The sequence below is a fragment of the Bombina bombina genome, chromosome 5, assembly GCF_027579735.1.
Source record: "Bombina bombina isolate aBomBom1 chromosome 5, aBomBom1.pri, whole genome shotgun sequence".
Classification (NCBI taxonomy): Eukaryota; Metazoa; Chordata; class Amphibia; order Anura; family Bombinatoridae; genus Bombina; species Bombina bombina.
In genome coordinates this window covers 1,089,764,303-1,089,786,819 of record NC_069503.1, presented here as the reverse complement: position 1 = coordinate 1,089,786,819, position 22,517 = coordinate 1,089,764,303, and the positions used below count along the sequence as shown (strand labels likewise).

General features: G+C 41.0%; 1 protein-coding gene across 2 annotated transcripts in view; it reads left to right on the top strand.

Moving 5' to 3' along the window:
- Nucleotides 1-22,517, top strand: part of ZFAT (zinc finger and AT-hook domain containing) — a 478,376-nt gene that overhangs the window by 235,831 nt on the left and 220,028 nt on the right. For both annotated transcript variants that reach the window (XM_053715378.1, XM_053715379.1), the window contains exon 7: nucleotides 14,847-15,079. In XM_053715378.1, coding sequence (XP_053571353.1) covers nucleotides 14,847-15,079 — 233 coding nt within the window. The remainder of the gene's footprint in view (nucleotides 1-14,846; nucleotides 15,080-22,517) is intronic.

The window sequence follows — 22,517 nt, the reverse complement described above, 5'->3', positions numbered from 1 at the left end:
AGACTCGAACGTCATGTCCTTTAAATTTAAGCTTGAACACCTCCGTCTTTTACTTAGGGAGGTTTAAGCGACTCTGGATGACTGTGACCCTATTGTTGTACCACCAGAGAAGTTGTGTAAGATGGACAAATACTTAGAGGTGCCTGCTTACACTGACGTTTTTCCGGTTCCTAAGAGAATTGCGGAAATTATTAAGATGGAATGGGACAGACCGGGTATCCCATTCGCACCCTCTCCTAATTTCAAGAAAATGTATCCTATATCTGACACTGTTCGGGACTCCTGGCAAACAGTCCCTAAGGTGGAAGGAGCTATATCTACCCTGGCTAAGCGTACAACTATTCCTATTGAGGATAGCTGGCTTTCAAAGACCCTATGGATAAGAAATTGGAGGGTCTTCTAAAGAAAATGTTTATTCATCAGGGTTTCCTCTTGCAACCTACGGCATGCATTGTACCAGTTACAACTGCGGCGGCTTTTTGGTTTGAGGCCTTAGAAGAGTCTCTTAAGACTGAGACTCCTTTAGAGGATATCTTAGATAGAATTAAGGCCCTCAAGCTGGCTAATTCTTTTATCACAGATTCCGCCTTTCAAATTGCTAATTTGGCGGCTAAGAATGCTGGTTTTGCCATTTTAGCGCGTAGAGCATTATGGTTAAAATCTTGGTCTGCTGATGTGTCATCTAAGTCAAAGCTTTTGGCTATTCCTTTCAAGGGTAAGACCCTATTCGGGCCTGACTTGAAGGAAATCATTTCTGACATCACTGGAGGTAAGGGTCATCTCCTACCTCAGAATAAGACTGTTAAACCGATGGGCAAACAGAATAATTTTCTTTCCTTTCGGAACTTTAAAGGAATACCCTCTTCTTCTTCTTCCTCCACAAAGCAGGAAGGGAATTTGCTCAGACCAAGTCCGTCTGGAGACCCAACCAAGCTTGGAACAAGGGTAAACAACACAAGAAGCCCACTGCTGCTATCAAGAACAGCATGAAGGGGCGGCTCCCGATACGGGACCGGATCTAGTAGGGGGCAGACTTTCTCTCTTTGCCCAGGCTTGGGCAAGAGATGTTCAGCACCCCTGGGCACTGGAAATTGTGACCCATGGGTATAAACTGGAATTCAAAAGTTTTCTCCCAAGAGGGAGATTTCTTCTTTCACGATTTGTCTGTAGACCAGATAAAAAGAGAGGCGTTCTTACGTTGTGTAAAAGACCTCTCTACTATGGGAGTAATTTGTCCCGTTCCAAGACTAGAACAGGGGCGGGGGTTTTACTCCAATCTTTTCGTGGTTCCCAAAAAAGAGGGAACGTTCAGACCCATTTTAGATCTCAAGAGTCTAAACAAGTTTCTCAGAGTCCCATCTTTCAAGATGGAGACCATTCGAACAATTTTACCAATGATCCAGGAGGGTCAATATATGACTACCGTGGACTTGAAGGATGCATATCTTCATATTCCTATCCACAAGGATCATCATCAGTACCTAAGGTTTGCCTTCCTGGACAAACATTTTCAGTTTGTGGCTCTTCCCTTCGGGTTGGCCACAGCACCCAGAATCTTCACAAAGGTTCTAGGGTCCCTTCTGGCGGTTCTCAGGCTGCGGGGCATAGCAGTGGCGCCTTATCTGGACGATATTCTGATTTAGGCATTGACTTATCTAACAAAATCTCATACAGACACAGTGTTTTCCTTTCTGAGAACTCACGGATGGAAGGTGAATCTAGAAAAAAGTTCACTAATTCCACAGACAAATGTTCCCTTCTTGGGAACTCTGATCGATTCTATAGCCATGAAGATTTTTCTGACGGAGGTCAGAAAGTCAAAGATTCTAAATACATGCCGAGCCTTTCAGTCCAATCCTCGGCCATCAGTGGCTCAGTGCATGGAGGTAATTGGATTGATGGTGGTTGCAATGGACATCATTCCGTTTGCTCGATTTCATCTCAGACAAGTGCAACTGTGCATGCTCGGACAGTGGAATGGGGATTATGCAAATTTATCTCCTCAGATAAATCTGGACCAGGAGACCAGAGACTCTCTTCTTTGGTGGTTGTCACCAATCATCTGTCCCAAGGGACGTGTTTCCGCAGACCCTCGTGGGTGATAGTGACAACAGTCGCCAGTCTACTAGGCTGGGGTGCAGTCTGGAATTTGCTCAAGGCTCAGGGTGTATGGACTCAGGTGGAGTCTCTACTTCCAATCAATATTCTGGAATTAAGAGCAATATTCAATGCGTTTCAGGCGTGGCTTCAATTAGCTTCGGCCAAATTCATCAGATTCCTTTTGGACAACATCACGACTGTGGCTTACATCAATCATCAGGGAGGAACGAGGAGTTCCTTAGCAATGACAGAAGTATCCAAGATAATTCGATGGGTGGAGGCCTACTCTTGTTATCTGTCAGCAGTCTACATCCCAGGAGTGGACAACTGGGAAGTGGACTTTTTAAGCCGACAGGCTTTTTCATCCTGGGGGAGTGGGAACTCCATCCGGAGGTATTTGCCTCACTGATTCTCCGATGGGGCAGACCGGAATTGGATCTGATGGCGTCTCGACAGAATGCCAAGCTCCCAAGATACGGATCCAGGTCGAGGGATCCTCAGGCCGAACTGATAGATGCCTTGACAGTGCCTTGGTCGTTCAACCTAGCTTATGTGTTTCCACCGTTTCCTCTCCTTCCCTGGGTGTTTGCTCGGATCAAACAGGAGAGAGCTTCAGTAATTCTAATCGCGCCTGAGTGGCCACGCAGGACTTGGTATGCAGATCTAGTGGACATGTCCTATCTGCCTCCGTGGAAACTTCCAGTGACACAGGACCTTCTCATTCAAAGTCCTTTCCAACATCCAAATCTAATTTCTCTGCAGCTGACTGCTTGGAGATTGAACACTTGATTTTATCTAAGCAGGGATTCTCTGATTCGGTCATCGATACTTTGATTCAGGCACGTAAGCCTGTCACTAGAAAGATCTATCATAAGATATGGCGTAAATATATTTTTTGGTGTGAATCCAAGGGCTACTCATTGAGTAAAGTTAGGATTCTGTCTTTTCTCCAAGAAGGATTGGAGAAAGGGTTATCAGCGAGTTCCTTAAAGGGACAAATTTCTGCTTTGTCAATTTTGCTACACAAACGTTTGGCAGATGTTCCAGACGTTCAGTCTTTTTGTCAGGCTTTAACCAGAATTAAGCCTGTGTTTAGACCAGTTGCTTCACCCTGGAGTTTGAATTTAGTTCTTAATGTTCTTCAAGGGGTTCCATTTGAACCCATGCATGCATTCCATAGATAGTAAGTTGTTATCTTGGAAAGTTTTGTTTTTGGTTGCTATTTCTTCTGCTTGTAGAGTTTGAGCATTCAGCATTACAATGTGATTCGCCTTATCTTATCTTCCATTCTGATAAGGTGGTTTTATGTACCAAACCTGGTTTCCTTCCTAAGGTTGTTTCTAATAAGAATATTAATCAGGAAATCGTTGTTCCTTCATTATGTCCTAACCCTTCTTTTAAGAAGGAGCGTATGTTGCATAACCTGGACGTGGTCCATGCCCTGAAGTTTCACTTGCAGGCTACTAAGGATTTCCGGCAATCATCTTCAATATTCATTGTTTTTTCTGGAAAGCGTAGGGGTCAGAAAGCTACGGCTACTTCCCTTTCTTTTTGGCTGAAGAGTATCATTCGTCAGGCATATGAGACTGCTGGACAGCAGCCTCCTGAAATAATTACGGCTCATTCTACTAGGGCTGTGGCTTCCTCATGGGCATTTAAAAACGATGCTTCTGTGGAACAGATTTGCAAGGCTGCGACTTGGTCGTCTCTTCACACTTTTTCCAAATTTTCCAAATTTTATACTTTTGCTTCTTCTGAGGCTGGTTTTGGGAGAAAAGTTCTTCAAGCAGTGGTGCCTTCTGTTTAGGTTCCTGTCTTGTCCCTCCCTTTCATCCGTGTCCTGTAGCTTTGGTATTGTTTCCCACAAGTAAGGATGAAATCCGTGGACTCATCATATCTTGTAGAAGAAAAGTAAATTTATGCTTACCTGATAAATTAATTTATTCTACAATATGACGAGTCCACGGCCCACCCTGTCATTTTTAAGACAGATTTAAATTTTATTTTTTATAAACTTCAGTCACCTCTGCACCTTTGGCTTTTCCTTTCTCTTCCTAACTTCTGTCGAATGACTGGAGGTGGAGGGAAGGGAGGAGCTATATACATATATACGGCTCTGCTGTGCTGCTTTTTGCCACTTCCTGTTAGCAGGAGGATAAATCCCACAAGTAAGGATGAAATCCATGGACTCGTCATATCATAGAAGAAATTAATTTATCAGGTAAGCATAAATTTACTTTTCAGATGGATCTGCTGTTTAGAAGGCTTCTTGTTTTTACTTCTCTGGAAATCCGGATTGTAAACAGGATTGTTTTTTCTTCAGTTTGCTGCGGGTTGCAGGACAGGTAGGGCACTTCAGTAATTCTGCTGAGGTGTAGAGTGTTGCCTGGAGTATGTTTTCTTGAACATTTATTTAAGAACTTTTTTGGTTCTGTATTATATCCTTTGTTAAAAGATAAAAAAAAAAAGTAAAATTTTTTTTTTATTTGTTTTTTTTTGTATTATGAATCAGGAGGCTGTGCAGGATGTTGCCTGTAGCTTATGTTTTGATGCCCAGGTGGAACCCCCAGTACCTTTTTGTTTTTCATGTATTGAAAGAACTTTAGCTTATATAAATAGACCCTGAGCCATCATTAGCTAAGGCGGATGCTGTTCAGGAGCCTCCTGTTTAAGTTAGGGGGTGTTAGGTAATATTGAAGAAAGACTTCAAATCTACCAAGAAGTTAGTAAAAGACATCCGAGAGCAGTATTGCCAAGGCGATTGCCTTTAAACTTTGTATCAGGTAACAAATTACCACTGCTTTCATGGTCAATGTGTTTTTTTGGGGGGTTTTTTGTGCCTTTTTTTTTTTTGTGCCTTTTCGCAGCTTTCTCCTCAAGTGTCCCAAGCTTATTCATCTCGCATGCAGTGCCCTGAAATTTCCTCTCATGCTCCGTCTGAAGTTACTTTGCAAGATATTGCTGCCCACGTATCTTCTGTGGTATCTGAGGCGGTCTGCTTTTAGTAAGGTTTCTGATCCTAAGGTGGCTAATGAAAGTTTTTCCTCTCAGAAGTCTGAGAATGAAGATTCCTCGGGTGCATCTGAGGGGGAAATTTCGGACTCAGGCAGTATTATTCTTTCTGCTGATGCTGAAGTTGTATTCTTCAGATTTAAGCTGGAACACCTCCGCTTGTTACTTAAGGAGGTTTTGGTTACCTTAGATGACTCCGATACTACTATAGTTGCTAACCCTAAGATGTCTAGTAAGCTGAAAAAATATTTTAATGTTCCCTCTGAGGTGGAGGTATTTCCTTTTCCAGATCATGCTTCTGAGATTATTGCACGAGAATGGGAGAGACCTGGTATTCCTTTTTCTCCATCTCCAATTTTTAAGAACATTTTTTCTTATGGCTGACTATTAAGGAATCGGGGCAAACAGTTCCTAAGGTGGAAGGAGCTATTTCCATTTTGGCTAAGAGGACTACTATTCCCATAGAGGATAGTTGTTTTTAAGGATCCAATGGTTAAGAAATTGGAGGCATTAAAGAAAATATATGTTCACCAAGGTCTTCAATGACAGCCTGCGGTGTGTACTGCTACTGTTACCAGTGCTGCAGCTTATTGGTTTGATGCCTTGTCTGATTCTATTCAGACAGATACTCATCTTGAGGAAATCCAAGACAGGATTAAAGCTCTTAAATTAGCCAATTCTTTTATTACGGATGCTTCCTTACAGGTCATTAAACTGGGAGCAAAAATATCTGGTTTTGCGGTTCTAGCTCGCAGAGCCCTTTGGTTAAAATCCTGGTCTGCATATGTTTCTTATAAGTCTAATTTATTAGCTAATTCCCTACAAGGGTAAGACCTTGTTTGGGCCTGGTTTGGCTGAAATTATTTCAGATGTCACAGGTGGAAAGGGATATTTTCTTCCTCAAGATAGAAAGAATAAGCAGAAAGGATGTCAGAGTAATTTTTGTTCCTTTTGTAACTTTAGAGGTAAACCTTCCACTTCTAAGCAGGAACTATCCAAGTCTTCCTGGAAGTCTGGTCAGACTTGGAACAAGGGGAAACAGTCTAAGAAGCCTGCAGCTGACTCCAAGTCAGCATGAAGGGTTTGCCCCCGATCCAGGAATGGATCTAGTAGGGGGCAGACTTTCTCAATTTGCTCAGGCTTGTATACGAGATGTCTCAGACCTGTGGGCCATGGAAATTGTATCTCAGGGATACAAGATAGAATTCAAAACTTTTCCTCCCAGAGGCAGGTTTCTTCTCTCAAAATTATCTGTAGACTAGATAAAGAGAGAGGCATTCTTAAATTGTATCAAGGATCTTTTTGTCCTGGGAATTATAGTTCCAGTTACTCCGCAGGAACAAGGTCTGGGATTTTATTCAAATCTGTTTGTGGTTCCCAAGAAAGAGGGACTTTCAGACCTATTTTAGACCTAAAGTGTTTAAACAAGTTCCTCAGAGTATCATCCGTCAAGATGGAGACTATACGTTCCAATCTTCCTTTGGTTCAAGAGGGTCAGTTTATGACAACCATATACTTAAAGGATGTGTACCTTCATGTTCCCATTTAACAGGATCAACACAAGTTTCTAAGGTTTGCTTTCTTAGACAATAATTTCCAGTTTGTGGCTCTTCCCTTTAGCTTGCCACAGCTCCCAGAATTTTCTCAAAGGTCCTTGGGGCTCTTTTGGTAGTGATCCGGTCTCGGGCATTTCAGTTGCACCTTATCTGGACAACATTCTGGTTCAGGCGCCGTCTTTTCAACAAGCAAACTCTAACGGAGATCTTGTTGTCTTTTCTTCTGTCCCACGGTTGGAAGGTAAATCTGGGAAAGAGTTCTCTGATTCCAGCCACAAGAGTAGTGTTTTTAGGGACCCCTACTAATGAAGATATTTCTGACAGAGGTCATAAAAATAAAGATCTTCGACTCTTGTCTTGTCCTTCAGTCCTCTCCTCGGCCATCATTGGCTCTTTGTATGGAGGTAATTGGTATGATAATAGCTTCCATGGACATCATTCTGTTTGCTCGGTTCCATCTCAGACCTCTGCAGTTATGCATGTTAAGGCAATGGAACAGGGATTATGTGGATCTGTCTCCGCAAATAGTTCTGTATCAGGCGTCAATGGACTCTCTTCTGTGGTGGTTGTCTCAGGAACCTGCTTCTGCAGACCTACCTGGGTGATTGTGACCACGGATGCTAGCCTACTGGGCTGGGGTTCATTGAAGACTCAGGGTCTATAGACTCAGGAGGAGTTGGTTCTCCCCATAAACATCCTAGAGCTGAGAGCAATCTTCAATGCTCTACTGGCCTGGCCTCAGCCTTAACCCGGTCTATCAGGTTCCGGTCGGACAACTTAACAACGGTGGCGTACATTAACCTCTAGGGGGAACTTGGAGTTCCTTGGCCATGACAGAGGTGTCCCGGATAATCCAGTGGGCGGAGTCTCACAACTGTTGTCTTTCTGTGATCCACATCCCAGGAGTGGACAATTGGGAGTCGGATTTTCTGAGCCGACAGTCCTTTCATCCGGGGGAGTGGGAACTCCATCCAAGTTTAGTCCTCAATTGGGGGCAGCCAGAACTGGATTGCATGGCTTCTCAGCAGAATGCCAAGCTTCGGAGGTATGGCTCGAAGTCAAGGGATCCACAGGCTTTCTTGATAGATGTTCTGGCGGTCCCTTGGAATTTCAGTCTAGCATACATATTTCCTCCGTTCACTCTCCTGCCTACAGTTATTGCTCGGATCAAGCAGGAGAGGGGGCGTTGGTGACTCTCATAGTGCCGGCGTGGCTTTGCAGGATCTGGTATGCAGATCTAGTGAAAATGTTGTCTCTTCCTCCATGGAGACTCCCTCTGAGGAAGGACCTTCTACTTCAGGGTCCTTTTCTTCATCCAAATTTTGTTTCTCTGAAGCTGATTGCTTAAAGATTGAACGCTTGATTTTATCTAAGCATGGGTTTTCAGAGTCGGTCATTGAGACCTTGATTCAGGCTCGTAAGCCTGTGACAAAAAATGTTTACTTTAAGATATGGCGTAAATATCTGTATTGGTGTGAATCCAGAGCAGTAGAGTCAGGATTCTCCTAGGATTTTGTCTTTTCTCCAGGAGGATCTGGATAGGGGTTTGTCAGCTAGTACTCTGGAAGGTCAGATTTCTGCCCTATCTATTTTGATGCATAAGTGTTTGGCGGATGCGCCAGACGTGCAATTTTTTTGTCAGGACTTGGTTAGGATCAGGCCTGTGTTTAAGCCTGTTACTACTCCTGGAGTCTTAACCTTGTTTTTAGAGTTTTACAGCGGGCTCCGTTTGAACCTATGCATTCCTTAGATATCAAGATATTATATTGTAAGGTTTTGTTTCTTGTTGCTATTTCTTCTGCTCAGAGTTTCGGAACTCTCAGCTCTGAGGTGGATTCACCTTATCTTATTTTTCATTATGATAAGGTGGTTTTATGTACTAAATTAGGTTTCCTACCTAAGGTTGTTTCAAACAAGAATATTTATCAGGAGATTGTAGTTCATTCTTTGTGTCCTAATCCTTCTCCTAAGGAGCGTTTGTTGCACAACCTAGATGTTGTGCGTGCATTTAAGTTCCATCTTCAGACGACTAAGTTCTTTCGTCAGTCTTCTGCTTTGTTTGTTTTTCTGGGAAGTGCAAGGGTCAGAAAGCTACAGCTACTATTCTTTTTCTTTGGCTTAGGAGTATTATTTGTTTTGGCCTATGAGACTGCTGGACAGCAACCTCCTGAGAGAATCACTGCTCATTCCACAAGTGCTTTTTCTTTTTCCTGGGCATTTAAAAATTAAGCTTCTGTGGAACAGATTTGCAAGGCTGCAACTTTGTCCTCTTTGCATACTTTTTTAAAGTTTTATAAATTTGATACTTTTGCCTCAGCTAAGGCTTCTTATGGGAGAAGGTTTCTTCAAGTGGTGGTGCCTTCTGTTTAGGTCTACCCATCTTGTCCCTCACTTATCATCTGTGTCCTCTAGCTTCGGTATTGATTCTCCCTAGTAATTGATAATTCCGTGGACTCACCATATCTTAGGAAAGAAAACATAATTTATGCTGACCTGATAAATTTATTTATTTCTGGATATGATGAGTCCACGGCCCACCCTTTATTTAAGACAGTTATTTCTCCAACATAGGTGTGTCCGGTCCACGGCGTCATCCTTACTTGTGGGATATTCTCTTCCCCAACAGGAAATGGCAAAGAGCCCAGCAAAGCTGGTCACATGGTCCCTCCTAGGCTCCGCCTTCCCCAGTCATTCTCTTTGCCGTTGCACAGGCAACATCTCCACGGAGATGGCTTAGAGTTTTTTGATGTGTCCTCCAAGAACAAATTGCTTAACATCCCTTTCAAGGGGAAAACGCTGTTTGGCCCTGACTTGAAAGAGATTATTTCAGACATCACTGGGGGAAAGGGCCACGCCCTTCCTCAGGATAGGTCTTTTAAGGCTAAAAATAAACCAAATTTTCGTCCCTTTCGCAGAAACGGACCAGCCTCAAATTCGACGTCCTCTAAGCAAGAGGGTAATACTTCTCAAACCAAGCCAGCCTGGAGACCGATGCAAGGCTGGAACAAAGGTAAGCAGGCCAAGAAGCCTGCTACCGCTACTAAGACAGCATGAGATGTTGGCCCCCGATCCGGGACCGGATCTGGTGGGGGGCAGACTCTCTCTCTTCGCTCAGGCTTGGGCAAGAGATGTTCAGGATCCTTGGGCGCTAGAAATAGTTTCTCAAGGTTATCTCCTGGAATTCAAGGAACTGCCCCCAAGGGGAAGGTTCCACAGGTCTCAATTGTCTTCAGACCAAATAAAAAGACAGGCATTCTTACATTGTGTAGAAGACCTGTTAAAAATGGGAGTGATTCATCCTGTTCCATTAGGAGAACAAGGGATGGGGTTTTACTCCAATCTGTTCATAGTTCCCAAAAAAGAGGGAACATTCAGACCAATTTTGGATCTCAAGATCCTAAACAAATTTCTCAGGGTTCCATCGTTCAAAATGGAAACCATTCGGACAATTCTTCCTACCATCCAGGAAGGTCAATTCATGACCACGGTGGATTTAAAGGATGCGTATCTACATATTCCTATCCACAAGGAACATCATCGGTTCCTAAGGTTCGCCTTTCTGGACAAGCATTACCAGTTTGTGGCACTTCCATTCGGATTAGCCACTGCTCCAAGAATTTTCACAAAGGTACTAGGGTCCCTTCTAGCGGTGCTAAGGCCAAGGGGCATTGCAGTAGTACCTTACTTGGACGACATACTGATTCAAGCGTCGTCTCTGCCACAAGCAAAGGCTCATACGGACATTGTCCTAGCCTTTCTCAGATCTCACGGGTGGAAAGTGAACGTAGAAAAAAGTTCTCTATTCCCGTCAACAAGAGTTCCCTTCTTGGAAACAATAATAGACTCCTTAGAAATGAAGATTTTTCTGACAGAGGCCAGAAAATCAAAACTTCTAAGCTCTTGTCAAGTACTTCATTCTGTTCTTCTTCCTTCCATAGCGCAGTGCATGGAAGTAATAGGTTTGATGGTTGCGGCAATGGACATAGTTCCTTTTGCGCGAATTCATCTAAGACCATTACAACTGTGCATGCTCAGACAGTGGAATGGGGATTATACAGACTTGTCTCCGATGATCCAAGTAGATCAGAGGACCAGAGATTCACTCCGTTGGTGGCTGACCCTGGACAACCTGTCACAAGGGATGAGCTTCCGCAGACCAGAGTGGGTCATTGTCACCACCGACGCCAGTCTGGTGGGCTGGGGCGCGGTCTGGGAACCCCTGAAAGCTCAGGGTCTATGGTCTCGGGAAGAATCTCTTCTCCCGATAAACATTCTGGAACTGAGAGCGATATTCAATGCTCTCAAGGCTTGGCCTCAACTAGCAAAGGCCAAATTCATAAGGTTTCAATCAGACAACATGACGACTGTTGCATATATCAACCATCAGGGGGGAACAAGGAGTTCCCTGGCGATGGAAGAAGTGACCAAAATAATTCAATGGGCGGAGAATCACTCCTGCCACTTGTCTGCAATCCACATCCCAGGAGTGGAAAATTGGGAAGCGGATTTTCTGAGTCGTCAGACATTTCATCCGGGGGAGTGGGAACTCCATCCGGAAATCTTTGCCCAAATAACTCAATTATGGGGCATTCCAGACATGGATCTGATGGCGTCTCGTCAGAACTTCAAGGTTCCTTGCTACGGGTCCAGATCCAGGGATCCCAAGGCGACTCTAGTAGATGCACTAGTAGCGCCCTGGACCTTCAACCTAGCTTATGTATTCCCACCGTTTCCTCTCATTCCCAGGCTGGTAGCCAGGATCAATCAGGAGAGGGCTTCGGTGATCTTGATAGCTCCTGCGTGGCCACGCAGAACTTGGTATGCAGACCTGGTGAATATGTCATCGGCTCCACCATGGAAGCTACCTTTAAGACAGGACCTTCTTGTTCAAGGTCCGTTCGAACATCCGAATCTGGCCTCACTCCAACTGACTGCTTGGAGATTGAACGCTTGATTTTATCAAAGTGTGGGTTCTCAGATTCTGTCATTGATACTCTTATTCAGGCTAGAAAGCCTGTAACTAGAAAAATTTACCATAAAATATGGAAAAAATATATCTGTTGGTGCGAATCTAAAGGATTCCCATGGAACAAGATAAAAATTCCTAAGATTCTATCCTTTCTACAAGAGGGTTTGGAGAAAGGATTATCTGCAAGTTCTTTGAAGGGACAGATTTCTGCTTTATCTGTTTTACTTCACAAAAAGCTGGCGGCTGTGCCAGATGTTCAAGCTTTTGTTCAGGCTCTGGTTAGAATCAAGCCTGTTTACAAACCTTTGACTCCTCCTTGGAGTCTCAATTTAGTTCTTTCAGTTCTTCAAGGGGTTCCATTTGAACCCTTACATTCCGTAGATATTAAGTTATTATCTTGGAAAGTTTTGTTTTTGGTTGCAATTTCTTCTGCTAGAAGAGTTTCAGAGTTATCTGCTCTGCAGTGTTCTCCTCCTTATCTGGTGTTCCATGCAGATAAGGTGGTTTTGCGTACTAAACCTGGTTTTCTTCCGAAAGTTGTTTCTAACAAAAATATTAACCAGGAGATAGTTGTGCCTTCTTTGTGTCCGAATCCAGTTTAAAAGAAGGAACGTTTGTTGCACAATTTGGATGTAGTTCGTGCTCTAAAATTCCATTTAGAGGCTACAAAGGATTTCAGACAAACATCTTCCTTGTTTGTTGTTTATTCTGGTAAAAGGAGAGGTCAAAAAGCGACTTCTACCTCTCTTTCCTTTTGGCTTAAAAGCATTATCCGATTGGCTTATGAGACTGCCGGACGGCAGCCTCCTGAAAGAATCACAGCTCACTCCACTAGGGCTGTGGCTTCCACATGGGCCTTCAAGAACGAGGCTTCTGTTGATCAGATATGTAAGGCAGCGACTTGGTCTTCACTGCACACTTTTACCAAATTTTACAAATTTGATACTTTTGCTTCTTCTGAGGCTATTTTTGGGAGAAAGGTTTTGCAAGCCGTGGTGCCTTCCATCTAGGTGACCTGATTTGCTCCCTCCCATCATCCGTGTCCTAAAGCTTTGGTATTGGTTCCCACAAGTAAGGATGACGCCGTGGACCGGAAACACCTATGTTGGAGAAAACAGAATTTATGCTTACCTGATAAATTACTTTCTCCAACGGTGTGTCCGGTCCACGGCCCGCCCTGGTTTTTTAATCGGGTCTGATGAATTATTTTCTCTAACTACAGTCACCACGGTATCATATGATTTCTCCTATGCATATTCCTCCTTTACGTTGGTCGAATGACTGGGGAAGGCGGAGCCTAGGAGGGATCATGTGACCAGCTTTGCTGGGCTCTTTGCCATTTCCTGTTGGGGAAGAGAATATCCCACAAGTAAGGATGACGCCGTGGACCGGACACACCGTTGGAGAAAGTAATTTATCAGGTAAGCATAAATTCTGTTTTTTTCTAAAACCTCAGGCACCTCTACACTTTTGTGTTATCTTCTTTTTCCATTTTTCCTTCGGCCGAATGACTGGAGGTTATGGGTAAGGGAAGTGACATATAAAGCAGCTTTGCTGTAGTGTTCTTTGCCCCCTCCTGCTGGTCAGGAGTGATATTCCCACTAGTAATTCATGATTCCATGGACCATATCAGGAAATAAATAAATTTATCAGGTAAGCATAAATTATGTTTTTTAGAACCCCCGGTTGTATTACAATCTCGACATGAAGTTTAGTTTAACTTGTGGGTGATTTAAGAAGGTTTGTGATAAGCTGGTCTTCCCTAAAAACTAATTATAAGCAGACTTGTTGGGTCTACAGTTCTCATCTGCTTTCAAAATCTATGTTTCTATTCAATTATCCATTTTCTTCCTGATATTCCATGCAGTCAAGCATACTTTCACTGAAATGTACCATTTTAATGTGCTTGTTTCAGTGCAAGCGACATTTGGTCACTTACATATATACCACCACTTTCCTTAGCAGAGGCTTTCTTCCTTTTTCTAGCCTTCATTATGTCCAGCTTTGGTACCGAACCAGCGGTACTTTTACAGTTCACAGCCAGTGTACAGTGAGGAATTTTAGGGTAATACAATTTATTTTCTCTTTCAGAAAAATGTCTTTATTTGGCTTTGGGTAAACTCACTCAATGAATGTGAGGGTTATATGTAGGGGTGGTATCCAACGCCTCAGTTTTTTTAGCAATGTTTCTACCTGCTCCATTTTTTAGAGGCCATCTATCCAGCAGTACTTGTATGGGTCTATTTTTAATGTGAAGAATCAGGTAGTTGTCACTACTTAAAGGGACACTCAAATCAAAATAGACTTTTATGATTCAGAAAGAGCATGTAGTTTTATGACACTTTCTAATTTACTTTCAGTATCACGTTTTGCACAGTCTTTTTGTATTCACACTTTTTGGGGAATAAGATCCTACTGAGCATGTGCACCAGCTCCCAGGGTATACGTATACTAGTCAGTAATTGGCTGATGTCTGTCACATGATACAAGGGTCCAGAAAATGGGAGAAAAAATAAATTTTCTGTTCATTTGAAATTCAGAGTAGGCTTTAAATTGTATTTTTAGTATACACTTGACAATTATGCAATTCTACTGCATTGAGTGGTCCTTTAATGATGCTGCATATTGAAATGTAATTTAGAAAGTTATCTAATGTATGTTAAAGGGACAGTCTTCTTAATTTTTTTTGTTTTAAACACCTTTTCTAACCATTCCCGGCTTTGCACGACCAACATTGTTATATTATTATACTTTATAACCTCTAAATTTGTTTTTGTTTTAAACCCCTGCAGGCCACCTCTTATCATGGTGCTTTTTATTAGCTTTTTACAGTTAGACACTGCTAGCTCATGTGTGCCCTATAGATAGCATTGTGCTCTGGTGGAGAATGATAATGGTTATGCAGACGTTTGTCAAATGAAGTGAGATAAGGGGCAGTCTGCAGAGGCTCAAATACAGGTAATCATAGTGGTAAAAAGTAAATTAATATGGTTATGCAAAACAGGGGAATGGGTATTAAAGGGATTATCTATATTTTAATAACTATTTTCAAGTAGAATGTCCTTTTAAATATATATTTTATATAATGTTTGTTAAATAACACATGGGATGCAATCATGTGAAAGAAAAAGGGTTTTAATACATTTATTCTGCTGCTATGTCTAAAATGTGAGATTTACGCATATTTAATTCATTAATTTATTTTTTAGGCAAACTGTTCTGGTATCAGATGCATTATGACATGCATGTTCGAACTCATACACGAGAACATCTGTACTACTGCTCCCAATGTTCTTACTCTTCAATCACCAAGAACTGCCTCAAAAGACATGTCATGCAAAAGCATAGCAACATGTCTCTTAAATGTCCAGCTGAAGGCTGTGAATACTCAAGTCCGGATAAATACAAACTTCAAGCTCATCTGAAAATACATGGGGATTTGGTAGGTATTATGTAGAAAATGCCAACACTTTTATTCTTCTTTGTTACATGGCTAAGTGTTCTAATTTTTTATTTAAGTAATTAAGACATAGGTTTCTGTAGTCCACAATCGCATGAAACAAAAGTTGAGAACAAGCATTTGTAGATTTGAAAATATGGAAATCTGAAAATATAGCTGATTTGGTTTTCTTTCAAAGATGCATGCTTACATTTCTTTCATGAGATGGTGAGAGTCCACGAGCCATCATGTGTGGAAATATTACCCTTCTGACCACTAGGAGGAAGCAAAAGCCACTCCAACACACCAGAACTTTTAATGCCTCCAACTTCCCATGATCCTCAGTAATTTTATTTTGTCTCCTTTATGAGAAGTGAGATTAAAGTGAAGTGTAAGATATTTTATCATTTGAAAGGGGATTCTCTAACCAATCTGAGGCCTGATTCCTTCTTGGAGTAATCTGTGGTACAGAGGGGCAGACGAGGAGTTTTTCAGCCACGCATTGAAAGGTCTTTTCTCGCTGGGAAATGTTGCAGACCTCCCTGGTCAAATGTGGACTTGTCCACCAATCCCCTGGTGTACAGTTAGCTGCTCATTGTAGATCCACAGCCCTATCCCAGGTGAAATGTAAACTTGTCCACCAATCACCTGAGTTGTAGATTCTGTTACTAATTCAGATACTTGATAATGTGCTCTCACTGCTAAGGATGTACTCGTCTGCTGGACGCAATATGCTTCACCTGATGAAATCCTAGTTAACGTAGGTGCTGAGTGGTAAGCATTTTGTTTGAGGATTGTTGAGGGTTCTGTTGCTTTAAGTTTAGTAAGTTTAGTGTAGCCTGCTAAGCACACTCAGAATTTGCTTCTGAGCTCTGCACAGTATGTTTAATTATGCCTGCACTATATTTCTATTTGTTACATTTGGATTATAGCTTTCTTTCATGTAAGTGGCAAGAGTCCATGAGCTAGTGACGTATGGGATATACAAGTTTTCCAAACCTCAAAATGCCTATAAATACACCCCTCACCACACACATACCTCAGTTTTACAAACTTTGCCTCCCTGTGGAGGTGGTGAAGCAAGATGTGCTTGATTTTCTTTCTGTGAAAGGTGCTTCTAAGCATTTTGAAGCCCAATTCCTTTCAGAGTGCACTTTTTGTCAGAGGGATGTGAAGAGAGTATTACCTGTTGATTTAGTGGTTTCACCCATGGGGAATCCTTTCAAAGGCTCTTTGTAATCGGATGCAGGGATTCATCTGCTGCCTCCCCTTTCAGATCGGCGTTATACTCCTATACCATTGCCTCTGCTGATATTTTTCAGTACTGGTATTTTTCAGCAGGCTGTCTGTATGTATCATTTTTAAGACATTCTCAGCTATGTTTGGCTCTTTATGTTATAAAGTTTTAAATATATGTATTTGATTATATTTGCCAAGAGTCAGGGCTATCTATATTTCCCTTTCTCTCATGTAATTGGCAAGAGTCCATGAGCTAGTGACGTATGGGATATACAATCCTACCAGGAGGGGCAAAGTTTCCCAAACCTCAAAATGCCTATAAATACACCCCTCACCACACCCACAATTCAGTTTTACAAACTTTGCCTCCTATGGAGGTGGTGAAGTAAGTTTGTGTTAAGATTTCTACGTTGACATGCGCTTCTCAGCTTTTTTGAAGCCTGATTCCTCTCAGAGTACAGAGAATGTCAGAGGGACGTGAAAGGAATATCACTTATGAATACGATGATTTCCCTAACGGGGGTCTATTTCATAGGTTCTCTGTTATCGGTCGTAGAGATTCATCTCCTACCTCCCTTTTCAGATCGACGATATACTCTCATATACCATTACCTCTACTGATAATTCTTTCAGTACTGGTTTGGCTATCTGCTATATGTGGATGGGTGTCTTTTTTGGTAAGTATGTTTTTTATTACTTAAGACACCCCAGCTATGGTTTGCACTTTATGCATTTATATAAAGTTCTAAATATATGTATTGTACTTATATTTGCCATGAGTCAGGTTCATATATTTCCTTTTGCAGACTGTCCGTTTCATATTTGGGAAATAAACATATTTAGAAATATTTTTTTCTTACCTGGGGTTTAGTCTTTTTTTCAAATTGACTACTTTTTTTCTTACAAATTGTGGGCAGCATTAGGCCCGCGAGTGCGCCAAATGCTAGACTTTATTGCGTCATTCTTGGCGCGAGAATTTCTTTGCTGCGAAAAGTATGTCAATTGACGCAAGTTTGTCATTTCCGGCGTCGTAGTTGACGCGGAAGCCTTACACACGGTTGCATCGTTAGTGACGCAAGTGTGTCATTTCCAGATATTGTTGGTGCCAAAAATAATTTCTTACGTTGTGCGTCATACTTGGCGTCACATTTTTTCTTTAGTTTTATACCCCATTGCTGTTTGCCTCTTGCCTTTTTCTATGTCAGAGGGCTATGCTGATTGCATTTCTTTCATGTAATTAGCAAGAGTCCATGAGCTAGTGACGTATGGGATATACATTCCTACCAGGAGGGGCAAAGTTTCCCAAACCTCAAAATGCCTATAAATACACCCCTCACCACACTCACAAATCAGTTTTACAAACTTTGCCTCCTATGGAGGTGGTGAAGTAAGTTTGTGCTAGATTCTACGTTGATATGCGCTCCGCAGCAGGTTGGAGCCCGGTTTTCCTCTCAGCGTGCAGTGAATGTCAGAGGGATGTGAGGAGAGTATTGCCTATTTGAATTCAATGATCTCCTTCTACGGGGTCTATTTCATAGGTTCTCTGTTATCGGTCGTAGAGATTCATCTCTTACCTCCCTTTTCAGATCAACGATATACTCTTATATATACCATTACCTCTACTGATTCTCGTTTCAGTACTGGTTTGGCTTTCTACTACTTGTAGATGAGTGTCCTGGGGTAAGTAAGTCTTATTTTCTGTGACACTCTAAGCTATGGTTGGGCACTTTTATATAAAGTTCTAAATATATGTGTTTAAACATTTATTTGCCTTGATTCAGGATGTTCAACGTTCCTTATTTCAGACAGTCAGTTTCATATTTGGGATAATGCATATGGATTAATCAATTTTTTTCTTACCTTAAAATTTGACTTTTTCCCTGTGGGCTATTAGGCTCGTGGGGGCTGAAAATGCTTCATTTTATTGCGTCATTCTTGGCGCGGACTTTTTTGGCGCAAACATTTTTTTGTTTCCGGCGTCATACGTGTCGCCGGAAGTTGCGTCATTTTTTTGACGTTTTTTTTGCGCCAAAAGTGTCGGCGTTCAGGATGTGGCGTCATTTTTGGCGCCAAAAGCATTTAGGCGCCAAATAATGTGGGCGTCTTTTTTGGCGCTAAAAAATTATGGGCATCTCTATTGTCTCCACATTATTTAAGTCTCATTATTTATTGCTTCTGGTTGCTAGAAGCTTGTTCACTGGCATTTTTTTCCCCATTCCTGAAACTGTCATTTAAGGAATTTGATCAATTTTGCTTTATATGTTGTTTTTTCTATTACATATTGCAAGATGTCTCCATTTGTCCCTGAGTCAGAAGCCACTTCTGGAAAAATGCTTAACTGAGTTTCAGTTCTACCAAAGCTAAGTTCATTTATTTTAAATGTTATAAATGTTTATCTTTAGCTATGGTTTGTATTAAGTTATTATGATATACTTTTACATGCAGATTCCATTAGTATTTATGCTTTATACATTTCCATTTTTAAGTACAAGAAATGTTTAGAAGATTTTTAAGAAATATTTTTTCTGATTAAGGCTTTGTCTGACTTTGTGCCTTCTAATATCAATTTTTAGGTCTTTTTCACTTCTTTTTTAATTATTGAAGTCTCAAATGACCAACAACATACTGATTTATCCTTCTCTGATGATGTTTTTTTCTCTTTCAGAAATTCTCTTCATCAGATATTGACACTAACAAATCTACTTTTTTATATACATTTTTTTTATTATTAAAGTACATTTGTTCTTTGTTGAAGAGGTGTTGATTATTTTGGATATTAAGGTAACTAGTTCTAGTTTCTTTTATTTTTAAACTATATTCTTTGTCAGCAGTTAAATTTAATTTGGAGGGTTCTCCAATTTATTGGAGCTATCTCTACTCCTACTAATTATGCTATTGTTGTTATAGCAAAATAGTATTTATTTTCCTTTATATAGTTATATCTTATTTATGGAAAATTATTTAGTTTCAGGTACTTTTCTAAGTATCAGATTATGATTTATTTTAGCATTGTTAAAGGGACAACATTTACTAGACTAGGTGCTGTTGCATTTGTCTTGTTGTTTTGCATTTTGCAAGTCCTCTGTTTTGACTGGTCCTTTAAACTGGACTATCATGCTAATGACTTCATTTGTGTCTTCATTTTATTGAATATATTCGCAAATGAGGGTTAATCTATGTCTTTAGCTATTTTAGCTAGAAGAATTTTGTGTTTTTAAAAAAAAAAAAAAAAAAACAACAACAAAGAACAAAAAAAACAAAAAGAAAATCCATATTTCTTTTGTTCTAAGATAATCAATTATAATTGGATTCAATTCTTAACTGTTACTATGGGCTTCAAGATTGAGTTCTAAGACTAAACTTTAAGCTTATATTAGTTTGGTTGTTCTTATTAAGGAACGAATTCCTGAGTTCTTTCCCAAGTAACATGTTTATAATTGGGGTTCGAAATCAGCTCCCTAATATTGCGATGTACGTGCCGTATTCTAGCTTGGCTGGTAAGGGGCAGGTTAAGACTTCTTTGAAATTTATTTGGTTCTATTCTGTCCAAATTTCTTTGATTTTATTCCAGTAAGGCTAACACTTTCTTTCAGTGTGTTTCTGTCCTATATATTCTGGATACTGTTGAAGCATGGCTCAAGCGCTGCTCAGACCTGGAATCTTCTGGGGTATTTCTTCCAGTTCTTTTTCTAGGAACTGGGTTTTGGAGTTTTATTCAAACTATTCTGCCTTTTTTATGGTCATTGATAGCATTATTTGTTTTCATTAGATACAATAAATGCATATTCTTCATTTTTCTGTTTTCATTTAGATTATTTCCTGTGGATGCGGAATCTCATATGTTTCACTTGCTCTTCAGGACATAGTTAGAGGATCTTTTTTTCAAAAGCTCTTGATTCCTCACGCAAGGGTCACCTTTTTTAGGTTTCCAGATGGTTTATGTCACTATCTTTGTCTCTATCAGACAAGGGACAATTTGATTTGGGTTCCGTCTGTCGGTACCTTTAGTCTCTATTATTTCCTTCAGTTGCTATATATGCATAGAAGTTTTAACAGCATTGGATTCAATTCCCTTTGCTCATTTTCAATGGAAAGATCCTTTCCAGCTTTTTATGAGTGTTGTTTCTTCAAGAACATGGTTGGAGGATCAATTAACCAAAAAGTTTGTTGATTCCTCAGACAAGAGTAACCTTTTTTAGATTTCCGGATAGATTCAGTGTCCATGTCTCTGTTTCTGTTGGATTAGAGACGTCTGAAATTGGTTTCAGCTTATCGAAACCTTCAGTCTCAATCATTCCCTTCTGTAGCCTTATGCATGGAAATTCTAGCTTCTTATGACTGCTGCATTGGACGTGTTCCCCTTTGCTCATTTTCACATGCGACCTCTTCAGCTCTGTATGCTGAACCGGTGGTGCCGGGATTATACAAAGATATCTCATTTAATATCTTTAAAACCGATTGTTCGACACCCTCTGACGTGGTACAGACCACCATCGTTTAGTTCAGGGGGCTTCTTTTTTTCTTCTTTTTTTCTTCCAACCTGGACTGTGATCTCAACAGATGCAAGTCTGACAGGTTGGGGAGCTGTATGGGGGTTTCTGACAGCACAAGAGGTTTGGGAAATCTCAGGAGGTGAGATTTCCAATCAATATTTTGGAACTCCGTGCAATTTTCAGAGCTCTTCAGTCATGGCCTCTTCTAAAGAGAGAATCGTTCATTTGTTTTCAGACAGACAATGTCACAACTGTGGCATATATCAATCATCAAGAAGGGACTCACAGTCCTCTGGCTATGAAAGAAGTATCTCGAATTCTGGTATGGGCGGAATCCAGCTCCTGTCTAATCTCTGCGGTTCATATCCCAGGTATAGACAATTGGGAAGCGGATTATCTCAGTCGCCAAGCGTTACATCCGGGCGAGTGGTCTCTTCACACAGAGGTGTTTCTTCAGATTGTTCAAATGTGGGGACTTCCAGAAATAGATCTGATGGTTTCTCATCTACACAAGAAACTTCCCAGGTATCTGTCCAGATCCAGGGATCCTCAGGCGGAAGCAGTGGATGCATTGTCACTTCCTTGGAAGTATCATCCTGCCTATATCTTTCCGCCTCTAGTTCTTCTTCCAAGAGTAATCTCCAAGATTCTGAAGGAATGCTCGTTTTTTCTGCTGGTGGCTCCAGCATGGCCTCACAGGTTTTGGTATGTGGATCTTGTCCGCATGACTTCTTGTCATCCGTGGACTCTTCCGTTAAGACCAGACCTTCTGTCATAAGGTCCTTTTTTACCATCAGGATCTCAAATCCTTAAATTTAAAGGTATGGAGATTGAACGTTTGATTCTTAGTCAAAGAGGTTTCTCTGACTCTGTGATTAATACTATGTTACAGGCTCGTAGATCTGTATCTAGGATGATATATTATCGAGTCTGGAAGACTTACATTTCTTGGTGTCTTTCTCATCATTTTTCCTGGCATTCTTTTAGAATTCCGAGAATTTTACAGTTTCTTCAGGATGGTTTGGATAAGGTTTGTCTGCAAGTTCCTTGAAAGGACAAATCTCTGCTCTTTCTGTTCTTTTTCACGGAAGGATTGCTATTCTTCCTGATATTCATTGTTTTATACAAGCTTTGGTTCGTATAAAATCTGTTAAGTCAATTTTCTCCTCCTTGGAGTTTGAATTTGGTTCTGGGGGCTCTTCAAACTCCTCCGTTTGAACCTATGCATTTACTGGACATTAAATTACTTTCTTGGAAAGTTTTGTTTCTTTTGGCCATCTCTTCTGCTAGAAGAGTTTCTGAATTATCTGCTCTTTTCTTGTGAGTCTCCTTTTCTGATTTTTCATCAGGATGAGGCGGTGTTGCGAACTTCTTTTTAATTTTTTTCCTAAGGTTGTGAATTCTAACAACATTAGTAGAGAAATTGTGGTTCCTTCATTATGTCCTAATCCTAAGAATTCTAAGGAGAGATCATTGCATTCTTTGGATGTTGTTAGAGCTTTGAAATATTATGTTGAAGCTACTAAGAATTTCCGAAAGACTTCTAGTCTATTTGTTATCTTTTCCGGTTCTAGGAAAGGTCAGAAGGCCTCTGCCATTTCTTTGGCATCTTGGTTGAAATCTTTAATTCATCATGCTTATGTCGAGTCGGGTAAATCTCCGCCTCAAAGGATTACAGCTCATTCTACTAGGTCAGTTTCTACTTCCTG